The sequence below is a fragment of the Chenopodium album genome, chromosome 18 (assembly GCF_948465745.1).
Source record: "Chenopodium album chromosome 18, dcCheAlbu1.1, whole genome shotgun sequence".
In the NCBI taxonomy this organism is placed as follows: Eukaryota; Viridiplantae; Streptophyta; class Magnoliopsida; order Caryophyllales; family Amaranthaceae; genus Chenopodium; species Chenopodium album.
In genome coordinates, this window is record NC_137851.1 from 336075 (window position 1) to 351292 (window position 15218).

The following is a 15218-nucleotide window of genomic DNA, read 5'->3' on the forward strand; positions in this document are numbered from 1 at the left end:
TGCTTCTATGTTAAATTTAATATATTTGTGATGGATATGCACTACCATGAATACTGGCATGAGAGGGGACCGATGATCGGCCACCTGTGGGACAGACTCCCGACCAGGAAGTACGGGCAGCTACTCGGCCTTTTTCTGATTAATCTCTGCCGACTTTTTACAAATTACATAAATTCATCTACCTTACAACAATTTAGCACTACACTCTACAAAGACGTAAGACCTTGTTTAATTTTGGTAGTTCTGCCTTCGATCAACCCTTTTAGCTTCCGACTGATGCCCCCTATTATTTTGGTGGTGTGTCGTCTTTGCTTTATGTACTTCGGACCTCTTATATGTACTCCATAGCATAGCTTTATCGTCTTATAAATGTTGTTAGTTTGTTACAAGGTATAAATATTAATTTCATCCTACGTATCAAGCCTTCAATTTATGTTTTCTATCATTGTTCGTTGTATTGGGTCCCATCAATTATAAGAGCATCTCCAATGGTATACAAATAGGGATTTGCTTGCAAATTAATTAAAAATACAAGCATGTAGTTTACCATTGGAGTGGAAAATTGATGTAGCTAGATTAAGCAACGTTGCTCAAACAAGCTATGTTGCTTGATTTTTCAATGATAATATCACCCATTATACATATGACATGTGTATAATAAAAACTATTTTAATTATTTATATTTCTTCCAAGCTACAATATGCTACAATTAACCATTGGAGCACCTTGTAGCTACAAAATATATTAGCTCCAATATTTGATGTGGCAAGGTAAGCTACAAAGTATTGTAGCTTACCATTGGAGATGCTCTAAAATAGAATTTTCGTATCCATATCATCATATAGCTCTGGATTCCACCGTGTTCGTATCCACTGTCATGCAACCTAGATTACTTATTGCAAGAATCAAGTTCTCGGGTATTAAAAGGACCACCTTCGCAGTTTTTAATTTGCCAGCCAAAGCCGCAGCAATAGAAGACCCTTGTTGTCTACCACTCTAAGTAAAGATACGTACATACAAGTATTTTAGACTTTTATACGAACTACCAACTACTGTATGTTACTTTATTTTGTGCTAAGAATTTTAATTGGTACTGCCCTTTATGGAGCTGTTAGTGAAGGACTTGATTAAGGGTCTATATTTAAATCTTGTGACTGATATTAGACCTTAGCAAAATATACCAATTAACTATAACATAATGGAAAGTTGTACATATTTTAATTGTAATTAATCAGGTTTATTGGTTAAGTTAAAGTCAAAACATTTGCTCCTACATATCTTGTAGTTGAATCTTGTGTGTGGCTAATAGAAGTTGAAGCAAACGTAACACTTGTATGTACAATATTTCACTCTATAAATTTTAAATCATTGAACTTATTTGAAATGGCAATTTAACTAGATTAAGATTGCTAGGCCCTTTATTTAACAAAGTACCGGTTTTATATTTGATTGTTTATGTTGTACGTATGTTTATATTATGACTTTGTTTATTTAAAACACGTGTTATTACGTTTTTTCATCAAGTAATCATGAAATTCAATAAAAAAAATATATTTGTTAATAGATCATGAAGTTCAATAATATTTGATCAATACACATATGTGATATATGAGATAGCTAAAACTATGTGGATGTCAAATGAGCTTATCGATACTTATTACTACTATACTAGTAGAACTTTTAGAATCCTAACAATTTTAGTTAGCCCAAAATGCAAACTTATCAACTACTACGTACTTGTATTAGTTTAAACTTTGTGATACAATATCAACGCAACAACTACTGGACGGGTACATATACTCGACAGCATATGTAAACTCAACCCGGCGAGGAAAGGCAAACACTGCCAAAAAGGGTGACCAATTTATTACAATCTATGATTGAATTCACACACCATGAGATAATATAGGAAATGTAGAATACAATAGAAGAAGATAGAGATAAACCTTGTATGTTTTAATTCAACCTAATATAATCTATTAGTGTTTATTAATTAAGTTTTAAAAAGAGGGAAGAAAGTGAGAAAAAAGCAAGAAAGGTAAAAAAAGTGTAAAGATAATTGTGGGATGACTGGAAAAACGGCAAAGTGCTGGGAAAGTGGAAACCAAAGAAAGACAAGTTGAGCTTCAAAAACACGCATGCTTTTAACTAAAACAGCAACTCTCTTTGCCAACCTGTTTTTCCAACAAATCACTCGCTTAACTTTGCTGCTTCGATTTCCCACCTCTCTTTTTTCCCCTATTAACAAACATCCCCTTATTTTATTACTAATTAGTACTATAATTGTACTAATTAATCTTTTATTTATTTAGGACTTGCTATAAACAAGTATATGTTTTTTCTTTTGTGTTAGTTTTTAGTGGTACAATGTGTGTACAAAAATCATGTTTGTACGACCAAACAGAATCCCTGATTTTTTTTCATAAACTAACTAACTCAACCTTCTTCACTAAAGTATAAAAAGGTACCTTTATTTTTTCTTCATATGATTTTACATCTTATCATATATTCATATTCATACATCATGCTACCTCCCCCTCACTCCCAAGGGACTTGGTTGATTTGTTACCAAAATGATTTGACACGAGCGAGGTTGCAATCTGATAAGATGTATTCTCCATAAATATAATGTCGGATTATGCTAAGAATTAATACTTGAAATATTGTGTTATACATAGTACTAATTAATTTGTCAAAAAAAAAAAGTACAAATTGTGTTATATTGGTGTGATTAACCTTAATTTGTTAGGGAAAAGGTATTTAGCAGTGAATTTCATATATAGATTTTACTATTTTTAATGACTAATACTATTGAACCAGTTATAAAAAAGGACAATTAGTTTAGTCGAGTGATTGTTGTTAATTATGTATTATGTTGAAATTTAAGGTTGTACATAAGTATTGAGATGTCTTATATTGTTATGGATAAGGGAAGGGAAGGGACGATATTAATCAATTTAGAAGGTTGAAGAGCCACCAAGGATAGCAGGCCATACATCTGGAGTGCAATCCCCCATCAGCACACGTAGCTCATGAAATAAATCTCCACCCTCATTGTCAATTGAATTTTTGATGAAATAAATCTCATTTGATTTGGTGCCTGTTCACATTTACTGAACTGAGCTGAACTGAACTGAATATTTATGAGAGAAGGAAATAAGGAACGAACTGAACTGAACTAAACTGAAATTAAGCTGAAGTGAACAGGCCCCTGGTAAGAAATCTAAACCCTCATTTTGGAGTCTTTAATTACTCTAATAATTCATAATGTCTTAGAAAATTATTGATTAATTAGTCTCATTAAACTTTAATTACCTAGTGTCTTGGCTTGCCTTAGGGATAATTAAAGCAAGGCAAGGCAACACAAGGCTAAGACAAGGTAACAAGGCCAAGGCAAGGCAAGACAAGACAAGAGAATTGACATTTTAAAACATGACAATAAAGGGTGAACTAAGGCATTAATGCACATGGTTTTGAGCATTAAGTAGACTCCCAAGGCCGTTTGGGAAGCCCAAGAAACACCTGGATGTATAATCTTGGTTGGTAAAAAATTATTCTCTGAATCCAAATTTGAAGGCTATAATACACGAAATCGGATCAATTTTGAAGATTTTGGATTCTGGTGTCGAAAACTCACAAAATTGTAAGGAATACATCTCGGGATCATATAATGTTGTTAAGAACTATATACAATCATTAGTGAGTCACATAAATGCCCATGCATGGTGACCTTTAATATAATCAATGAAAGGAGGCATATACAAAAACAGTCATATTGATTGTTTAAAAGCAAAGTGGCCGGTTCCAACCACTCAAATGGCCTTCTGATGTCTTGTGGGGTCCAAGAAAAACATCTCGAGGTCTTTCATTTTCAATTTTGAAAAAGCCATATACTGTCCAAAATGAAGTTTATAATCCACGATTTTTGACCAAATTTAGAGGTTTCGAGACTCGATGTCCAAAAATCCCAATATTATTGTAGGAATTGCATTCCAAGGTCATATAATGTTGTTTGGAGCCATGTATGACCACAACTCAACTATTATTATGGATCATGTTGAAATTTAATATTGTGCATGAGTGCTGAAATGTCAAACTATATGTTACATAGTTATTGGAAAGGGAAGAGATATTAACCATTTAGAAGATTTAGGGAAGAGATATCAACCATTATCAATTGAATTTTTGATGGAACCTCCTTTGATCTTGTAAGAATTCTAAACCCTAAAATCATCATGACTTAGAAAATTACCGATTCATTAGCCTCTTAAAATCGTAGTCATATTAGTAATATACTTCATATGTATTAGTCACATTGTTGTCACATTGTCTTAAACACTAACATCAGCATATTTTACATGCAATATATAAAGTACATTACACTGCATAAGTGCATATAAGTATTGAATTCTCAACTTCTCATCAATAATGTGAAACTACAATCGTAAGTACATTAGAAAATACTATCAATTTAGCATAAACAGTCATAACAACATAGGAAACGTAACAACTCTTCCCGAACATTGTATATCCTCTGTATTTTTAAATTTTGGATGAAGAGAGTATACCTCCATTATATTGGAAAAAGTTGGCGATGGACAACTTGATTGGTAACAAAGATTTTTCGACCGAAGACAAGAAAATTCTTGGAGAGCACCTGTATGTATGTTACCAGAATTTCTTGGGTACTTGAAAACATTACAAACAAAGCTCGCTGTAACTAGAATCAATACACTTTTTACAACACCTTTGTCTCTCTTCATTATTTTGCTACTTTTCTGCCTTAACAACTGCATTTGTTTCCCATTATTAACAGCTTAATTCACTTATTAATTAAAATATATCTTGGACAACCATAACATTCATCCTTTTATGTATTAAATTTAATTCAGGTAGGTTCATGAATACAAGTTTTGCACCTCAACTTTATACATTACCCGTATTATTTTTATTATTATAATTATTCCTAAAATATGTATACTTCATTTTTATAATTTAGTGTACAACTATTTTTAGAAAATTATAACTACTACTTAGCATATGGACGAACCGGCCACCTTTTAACCGTGCATATCTTTGTCTCTGTCAATTTATTTAAAAAAATAAAAAACAGTGGGAACCAGACAATAAATAATATGTAGTCATATATAATTATATGAATTTAAACTTTCATGTCATTTACACAAATATAGGTACAGTACCATGCAAATTCAATGGATTTTTTCCAATTTTTTTTTTTTTTTAAAAAAAAAAAGGTCATAAACCATTCTAATTAATTTATTAATAAGATAGATTATTAAACAAAACCCATTATTAATAGAGACAAAGGTCGGCTGCTAGGAATTGAATCTACTTCCCTAGCTACATTATTATTATCTTCATTCTACTCTCCTTATATATGTTCATAAACCCTCATTCATCTATATCTCATTAAAACCAAATTATTCATTTTTACTCTATTATATATTACACTAATTTAATTTATAAGCTTTATTTACCAAAAATTCATGGCTAGTGTTTTTGTAACAAAAAAGGTAAATTTATATCCAAAAAACATGCAACCTACCAAAATTATAAAGCTTTCCAATTTAGATAGGCAATGTCCTACACTTATGTACCTGGTGTTTTTCTATAATCCTTCTCATAATCATAATTATAGTAATGATTATGTATTTAGTAGCTTGAAATTTGGTTTAGAGGAGACGTTGTCGCTATGGTACCCGGCAGCTGGGAGATTAAGCAAAAACCCTAATAATGGGAATAAGCTTGATCTTTGGTGCAACAATGGCGGTGCAATTATGGTTGAAGCTGTTACACAAACTAGGGTTTCGGAGCTCGGTAATCTTTCTCAATATAATGAGTTTTTTGAGAATTTGGTTTATAAGCCTACTTCTGATATGCCCCTTCTTGTTGCTCAGGTAATTTACTCTAATTTGGTAATATTTACATTTTAATACGTGTATATTATTGCAATTTTCGCTATAATATGTATGTTATATATATTACATCGTATACATATAGTATGACATGACATAACCATAAATTAAGTCCAAAGTCCTTGAATTGCCTTAACTCTAATAGAATTTCACTTAATTGTTACAAATAATATAAAAAGATGAAAGTCAGAAAGGTTTTGTAATTTGTAATTTTATAGTTGTACTCTATTTAATTTTATATATAAAAGCTGTTGCAATTCTTTCACTCTTGTTGATTTGTTTTCTTGTTTGTTCATACCCAAAGAGGAAAATAAAATACTCCTTCTTTTATCAAAAAGATAACCCTACATATAAATTTTTATAATAAATAATGTTTATGACTCACTATTATTATAAGTGTAGAATTTAATTTTATTATATTCTATTAAAGTTAGACTATATTTTTTTCCTCCAAATTAAACATAATCTTATAGTTTTTTTTTATTTTTTATTTTTATTTTTTAGAATCAGTTAGTAATTAACTTTGAGGTTAAAATTGTTTTTTTTTTCCCAAAAAAAAAAACACTTTGACGTTAATATGATCCAAGTTTCATATTGTATGTACATACTTCCGGGCTTCCGGCAATATCAACATGTATGTTAAATTAAGCTCTTATAAATTTAATAATAGTTAGCCCTAGCTAGTTGCTTAATTAACCATTGAAAAACACTTTTATTTTTTTCCCTTGCTCTATGCTAAAATAAATTTATTTATAGACATAATGATCAAAATATTATGATATGGAAAAAGTAATTCACCATATGTATTTTAATTGCATCAAATGAAATTTAGTTTATTCTCAGATTATGCTGTTAATTTAAGTGTTTATCAGTCAATATACATCTTATATTACAGAACTGATGAGATTATCTTGAATTTCGACGTCTTTATGATTGTAACTTATGTTTATGTATGTAGCTATATAATCTTAATTAATTATACCTTAATCAAGTTTTGGACATATGTAATTTCCCTATATCACTAGCTAATATAAGTTCAGTAATACTTTGTAACTGATCCAAATTTTATTTTAAGTAGCAAATACCCTATTTCTTTTTTAAATCGTAGAAGTTTTGTAAGATAGCTACTAAGACTGTTATTTTATGATGCTCATAACTCCCTTAGAAATTTCAGGTGAATCACGTGCTAACGAATTCACTTGAACTATTGATATCCTTGAATTTAGTTGCCAATAGTAAATTATACGAAGTATATATACCTCAATCATCTAATAAAAGAATATATATACTCTCAGGGATCATACTATCGATCTAGTCCATACTGTGAACAACTGTATAATATTGTAGGTATTTTGGAATTTCCCTAACTAAATAGGGCGATAACTTTATTTACTCCAATATAATTTGACAAGGATCAACTAGGAGTTCCTCAATTTAGTTAGAGTAAAGTGGCATACGATTGCATCATTTGTAACCATACTCGTAACTTGTTTGATTATATTATGCTCGACTTAAAAGTGTTCGTTAATGCAGGTGACAAAATTTGGATGTGGAGGCTACTCAATTGGGGTAGGAACAAGTCATGCACTTTTCGATGGACAAGCAACCTTCAATTTTTTATCAGCTTGGGCTTCCAAAACTCATGCTACCAAGCTTGGAATTAAGCCACTTGATTGGCATAAACCTGTGCATGACAGAGATAGATTGTTACACCTCAAATCCAACTCTAACAACAACAATAATCCAGAGTCTGCATTAACAAAAGTCGCGGCTATTCAACATTTGTACCAGTTGATCACCCAAGCAGCTCCTAGTGGTGGCATGCTTATGAATCCTCAATTGTTTGTACCATCGTCTATTAAAGATGATTGTGTTCTAAGGACCTTTCACTTCACCTCGTCGATGATTGATACCTTGAAGAGGAAAGCGTATGGCCTTAATAGATACTCTTCATCGTCGTGTTCATCTTTTGAGATTGTCACTGCACACCTATGGAAGGTTAGTAATCTGAGCTGGTCTGAACAGTATTATCAATAATTGTTAAACCTAACTGTGTAACTTTGAATTGGATTTTATGATATACTGTTGTTCATGTTAAGTTCAAAATGAACAAACGTAACGTATTGGCGTCTAGTTATTAACTATTAAGTGTGTTTGAATGAATATTTGGTTTGGAAATCATCTGCTAATAAGCAATTGACTAAAGTTTTGCGCATTTATATTTTAAACGTGTTACATTTGAATTGGTACATGGAATGAGCTAGTACGGTAGTACAATTTGCTACCTACTTTAAACTAGCTTTAGTCTAAAGGTGTATCAGTGTAACATGTACCACGTATCATTTCACACATATGTTAGGTCATGGTTTGAGGGATAATTGAACCTAGCTGCATCATAAAAACATGTGTTATGGTGAGAGAAGCTTCAATTCACTGTACCATTGCCTAATTTTTTCATTTAAGTTGTAAAGGTTTCGATGAATGCTATATCTATTTATAGTATGATTTATTGCTAATATAAGATTTAAGTTCATTATAATTTCACAACATGTACATATATAATCTTATATTATACGAGTAGCATGTATATGGACTAATATACAATACTACAGGCAAAAACAAAAGCACTAGGGCTAAGAAGAGAAAGAATGGTATGTCTCCAATTTGCAGTAGACACAAGGACCAGACTCACACCCCAACTCTCCCAAGGCTTCAGTGGCAATGCTTATGTTCTAGCCTCCGTCGCCCTCACTGCCGGTGAACTTGAGCTCGCAAGCTATGAAACCCTTGTCAACAAGATCAAAATGGCCAAGAACTCCGTTGACAATGATTACGTTAGCACGTATCTCGAGGTACTCGAGGGGTCCGGGGATGCCCTACCATCCCTAAGGGAGCTCACCATGGTCTCAGATTGGACTAGAATGCCATTTCACAAGGTTAATTTCATGCACCCTTATGCAAATTCAGCTGTTTCTGCATGCCCTTTAACTCCTCCTGTCCCACAAGTTGCATATTTCATGCAAAGTCCTAAGGAAGATAAAGGTATTGATGTCAGGATTGGATTATACTCACAAATCCTTACTACATTTTCTCACTATTTCCTCAACAATATTTCTTAACACCCACAATTTATTTTATTTTGGTTTGTTCCTCTAATTTTGTTTACTTTTGTATTTCTCTCAAAATATATTACAACAGCTACAACTTTATTGTAGCCATCGAAAGAAAAAAAAAAATTACACTAATTATTAATTAATCTTATGTACGGTTGTAATGACAACAAATGTATTGTAATTTGTAACCATTGTAAAATCTTTGGTGGAATAGATGTTATCGGCTAAAATTAAATGTGGCACCGTATGGATGGGTGATGAAGAAGGCTGTAAATTATAGCCCTAGATAATTTGGCTTCTTTCATGCTTATGTAAGGTGACATTAGCAAATATTTACCCTGAAATTAAATGTTGGTGTACTTTGGCATTATGATTAATGATGGGATCATTGCATTGTTGAAAGATAAATCTGACAAAGATGTCTTTAACATACGAGGTAATAGTACCAAAAAAATTATTGTCTTTATTATTGTTTCCAGTAGATAAATAAATATCTTGTTCACTGTTCAGAGATGGGATATCATTTGATTGCATCTTCATGTCAGAGGAGTAATAATGGGATATATACTACCTCATCCAATCTCATAGATGCCTGGATACCATGATATCTGGACATTTCGAGTCTGACAAAATAAATATCAAATTATAATCATAAACATAAAAATGGAAATCATTAGATGTTTAGCATTAAGGCACGAATACCGGTTAAGGATGTAGATGCTTGTTCTATTCACTTGAAATTCAATTAGTTGTGACTTGAATTTGAATAGCGTTTATTAAAACATGTTTGAACTTCTTGGCCATCGTGTGAACTTATTTGCCTTGAAAAAAGACTTCATATGTGGTATGTCGAGCTTGTACATATACACCAAGAAAGTCTAGATGGAAGCAAATTTCAGATATGTTCGAAAATGGGCAATTCATGTGAAAAGAACGAAACCTTAAATTAGAGAATGGGGCATGGTAAGCATCTGAGTACCAACTAACCATAACATTTATTTAGAACACCAACTACTTAGCCTAAAACAAAGGTAGCAAATGTATCATAATAAAACTACAAATAAAGGAGATTTCCCAAATTGGGCTGTGCTTCTCCAGTTTACCTTCTACCATTAAACAAGCCTTCAACTAACTAGGAATACATATCAGATTCAAATTCCCCATTCTTCGACGTCTTCACATCTTGTTCCTGAAACAGAAACAACAAATTAGTTGAAAACAAAAACCAGCATCGCTCAAAACATGGTAACATACAAACTATACAAGTGAACTTTTAGGCATGCTTTCACAAAGGTATGATTTCCTATCCTGTGAAAGGTCTTTTAACTAAGTATGATGAAAAGGGGGAACATAGAACCGACTTCAGTTGCTTCAGACCCCACAGTGAAGTAACAAGGTTTACAGGATAATTATCAGCGCATTGGATTCAATAATTAAGGGTGTAAACCTAGTTCAACGAGTATACCTGCACAAAGAAAACGAAAGATCATACAGGCTTAAACATCGCGGTCACAACATCTTCCAAGGACCCGGCACCATTACCAGCATTATAACTTCCCAGAGGCCTCCCTCCTTGTTCCATGAACTGCCCTTGCTTTGTTTTTCTTGTCATGTCAACTGCTGAATTTTGGAGCATCTGGTCATGCTGGGGGTGGGGGGCTAAGCAATCAAACCCCGGTTGTCCCATCATATCATATCCCGTATCTCTACTCCTGCTGCTTGGATTGTATGCACTGTGAGTGCCAGTCACTGAAGGATTTGCCGAGCCATCCAAAAAATCTACATCCCATACTTGCTTGGCCACATGACTCGTGTTCTGCATCATATTCTCACCCATCATGTTCGAGTTCTGCAGCCGGCTTTGGATAGAGATATTTGGTGAAAAATCATGCACCCTATTGTCCATTGAATTTGGCTGCGATTGGATAGCTGCAGGCCAACTGCTACTACATCTATTATGATCCAGCAAGTTAGGGGCAAAGTTCATGTTCACCCCAAAACTGTCAAGACTTAGTGTTTCTTGAGAAGAACGACCTTGCATCGTCAATGAACTGTTAGGAAGGCTGAGAATTGAATTGCTTGAGCCACTTAAGATGGTATTATTTTTGTGGAGTTGATCAAATTCCAATGATGTCGGCATCCCTTGAAGTACATTGCCAGTATGATCCCCAGCAAACAAGTTGGGGTGGAATTTAGAGTCAGTGATGGAAGAAGTTGGATTTTGGGGCTGGCTCAGCTGAACAAGTCCAGAAGGAGGTAGCCCGTGAAGGCCGCCCATCCCAGCTGGAGTGTTCAATCTGCCCAAGACTCCAGGGGGTGGGATGGGTCTCAGAGAGTTGTTATGAAATTGTGGACTCGCATTGAAACCATGAAAATTCACTGCGTTCATTCTGAGATAATCAGGCCCTCCTAACGCGGCAGCCATGTTAGCTTGCTGATTAGCCACTGCGCTGATTCTTTTCAAATACAATCGATATTTCTGGAAAACACAAAAAGAGAAGGAAGTTTGAGAAAATGGTGTTATTCTAAAAATATCAAAAACACTGAGTTTGCTGAATTTTACTTGGAGATGACTGGCCACATTTTCTCTAGTAAGCTTATCGACATTCATCAACTCTAGGATTTTCTTAGGTACAGCTTCTGCATTTCACAAAGAAAACATAATACAAGATTAGAGAATCTCAACTCTCGAGTACAAAGTAAAATAGCTACCAGTGATAACAATAATAACAAGAACAATTTTGCACTACTCTCTGAACCCCTTCAGAGCTCTTGGATCAGAGAAATGAGCATTACAATCATCATTATAAGTTGAATTACATATTAATAGCAAATTTTGGTGACAATGTGTCCTCGGCACCTCATGATGTTTTCTATGTAGCTTGATGGTTGATACTATAATGTTAAATTGAGGTATATATTAGGATCATGACAATTCTATATAATCAAGTAAATCAACTAAGACTGAAAAAAAAAAAAAAAAACAAACAAAAATCAAATCAACTTAATAGAAATATAGAATGACCATCAAAAGGAAGCTATAGAATCATCATAAATTCTGCAAGAACAGGAGAATAAGAGAGAACATACTCTCAAGACCAAGCTGGTTAACAGCAGCAACAAACTTGCGATGCAGCTCCACAGACCAGACAACACGGGGTTTCTTCTGAGCAGAAGGGTCTTCATTTTCATTATCATCCTCATCTTCGTCTTCATCATCATCTGCATTTTGGTCCTTCCTCTTTCTACAAAATTTCACATCTTGATCAGAGTTTGCACCTCCAGTTCCATTATCTCCACCGGAATTCTTGTCCAGGCTGTTAGAGCTGTTTCGGTCCTTAGGATCAAACTTCTTTCTCCTGACTACGTGCTGCCAGATATTCTTCAGTTCCTCCAACCTCACGGGCTTAAGCAAGTAATCACAAGCTCCATGCGTAATCCCTTTCATTACCAGCTTGGGATCACCATTAGCAGACAGCACTGTAAACATAAGTTTTCCCATTTTAGCACGTTAACTTGGTGAGAATCACCATCCCAATCACTAATCCATTGTGATTTCGTAATAACCCACATAAAAGGACAATCAATCTAAATTAGACACTTAAAAGTCGATCCACTATTACATACCCCGAGCCTGCCCCAAATATTCCGGTGTTTAAACAAGATTTTCTTACACAAAACCCACTGAAAACTCCATGTTCAAAGTTAATATTCACATTTTTCCTTATAACCACCCCTCATAACTAAGTGTTCACTTTAATTTTGCTTGAACTGTCTTACTGATAGTCGTCTCCTTTTAATTATTTCTCCAACGGTCCAACGTTCTATTTACGTGAGAGTATGTTTGGAAATTAAGTAATAGCTTAAATCCACTTTGTTAAAGATGACAAGTTTTCTTTAACATCCCCAAATAGCATTATGAATTTATTACAAGCGAAGAGAGCATCCCACAATTAATACACAAAAGATTATCCAAATCAACCTGCCTCCAAAGTCCAAACTAACCGACTTGATAAGTCTTTAATAGAAATCATCAAATTGAAGTGAGGTGAATGTAACCAATTAAGCAAATTAAGTCTACAATCAAGTCTTCAATTTATTTCAAAAGCAGAAATCATTCAGGAAATACATCCAATCAATGCAGATATTTGTATAATAATGAAATGAATCAAATTGATTTGTACAATTAAACATATTTCTATGAGTAGAAGATACACAGAATATGATTTAAAAGGGAAATGAATTGATAGCTTACTTATAACAGGCAGGTCCATCTCAAGGCCAACAAGCTCAAGCAGCTTAAAACCATCCATGTCCGGCATATGAACATCGCTAATCACGAGATCGAACATGTTCTTGTTTTCCCTCAGCATCTTCAGAGCCTTTATGGCTTGGCTTGTCGTCGTAACTACAATGTTCAAAACTCTCATACATCATTTACCAGAAATAAACATTGAATTATGCACTTGAAACTACTCCGTAATAGACACTCATTTTGCAACAATATTAGCAAATTCCAAATTATTGAATATATTTGTGGAAAAATAAATAGATCTCATGGTCAAAGCTAATTATTCAGAAAATATGATATGGGGTTAAAACTTAAAAATTCAACCCAACTTCACAGATTGCTCATATTACTATTTAGTTACTGTAGATTATAAATCAAATTAACCCAAATTATAGGCATTCAATCAGAGGATTTAAATTGACTAAAAAACACAAACTCACAATCTTTTCAACACAAATCTCAGAATCTATTGCTTGCAAAGAAACTAAAAATCATGCTGAAAATTCACAAATTCGAAAAAAAAATACATACAATATCTGAATTATTAATAAATCATCCAGATGCAAAATCAATAACAAACACATAATAAAACAGGGGGTTTTGGAAGTTCATTTCATTAGTAAATTAAGAGTAGCAAATTAGAACAATTATTAGTAAACAACACAGAAAATTATTCTAGGGTAAGAAATGAAGTGTAAAATTATTACTAACAAATTATACAGAAATCCCAGAAAATCATCATAAATATAAAAACCCATTTTTTAAAAAAATAACAGATAATAAATTTCAGAAAACATACCATGATATTGGCATTTTCTCAAGAGAGATTCCAGAAGCCTAAGACAAATAGGGTCATCATCAACAGCCAAAACTCTCATACCCACTGGAAATTGATCAATTGATTCATCTTCCCTTTGTTCAACCGTCATTTTTTTCACCAAATTATCCCCAAAAATTCAACAAGTTCTTATCTTTTTTATTTTTTGGGAGATTTGTGAACTCTGTTTTTCCCCTGTTTTAAAACAGAGCAATACTAAAAGTCTAAATGAGGAGAGAGAAAATAAAAATAAAATAAAAAAACAGTAAGAATTAGTTAAAGTCACTATCAATGAATTTCAACTGAGAAATTTTTGAGAATTTATTTGCAGAGAGAGAAAGACAGAATAATAGGATGGATGGAAAGAGTTAAAACTTAAAAGGGGTAAAAAGGAAGACTTTGAATTAGAAATTTAGGTACTCTGCTTTTTTTTTTTTTTTTTTTTTTTAAAAATACTTGTCAATCAATTAATTAAAATAATTAATTGATTAAATTTTAAATTATGAGAATTAAATGTTAGAAAATTTTATGGAATCTGACTTTAACGTTTAATCATATATGGATGACACTGTGAAAGCTGGATGAAGCATGCAAGCAGTCAGACTTGCTGAAAGTATTGCTCCTTTTATTTAGGTTTTTTTTTTCCCGATTGTAAGGTTATCTTTTTTTTTTTTTTTAAAAAAAAAAAAAAAAAAAAAAAAAAAAATAAGAGTATAAATTTTCTTTATATACGAAGTATAACACATGTAATAACAATCAAGTACTCTGACAAAAAAAATACATTTGTATATAAGTATATAATGATTATAATTATAAATATTATATAAATAATCAAAGTCAATTTCAAAAGCAAGAGGCACGGATCATTCATTCATCTCTAGCCTCTACCTTCATAAGCAAGTGCTAAGCTAGTACTAGGACATAAATGCACACAAACATTTATGATTTGCTAAAATATATTTTTAAAAATGTCACAAATAATTACAATATTGTTTATATTCCGTATTGCATAAGTGTTTGATCTTCTTATGTTGGAGTAGTTGCTAATATACTACGGAGTA

The 15218-nt window shown here is 32.8% G+C and overlaps 2 protein-coding genes across 2 annotated transcripts; one reads left to right on the forward strand and one right to left on the reverse strand.

The window, feature by feature from the left end:
* Positions 1-5489: 5489 nt before the first annotated feature.
* LOC145592992 (brassinosteroid-related acyltransferase 1-like) lies at positions 5490-9080 on the forward strand. Its single transcript, XM_081649507.1, has 3 exons — positions 5490-5918; positions 7470-7934; positions 8549-9080. Exons 1-3 carry the CDS (start codon positions 5508-5510, stop codon positions 9053-9055), a joined length of 1383 nt encoding a protein of 460 aa, XP_081505633.1. The 5' UTR covers positions 5490-5507; the 3' UTR covers positions 9056-9080.
* An 888-nt stretch (positions 9081-9968) lies between these two features.
* Positions 9969-14526, reverse strand: LOC145591075 (two-component response regulator ORR24-like). Its single transcript, XM_081647459.1, has 6 exons — positions 14140-14526; positions 13305-13457; positions 12140-12529; positions 11613-11689; positions 10515-11528; positions 9969-10238 (listed from the first exon to the last, which is right to left on the reverse strand). The coding sequence occupies exons 1-5, from the start codon at positions 14267-14269 to the stop codon at positions 10536-10538; spliced, it is 1743 nt and encodes a 580-aa protein (XP_081503585.1). The 5' UTR covers positions 14270-14526; the 3' UTR covers positions 9969-10238; positions 10515-10535.
* Positions 14527-15218: the final 692 nt, after the last annotated feature.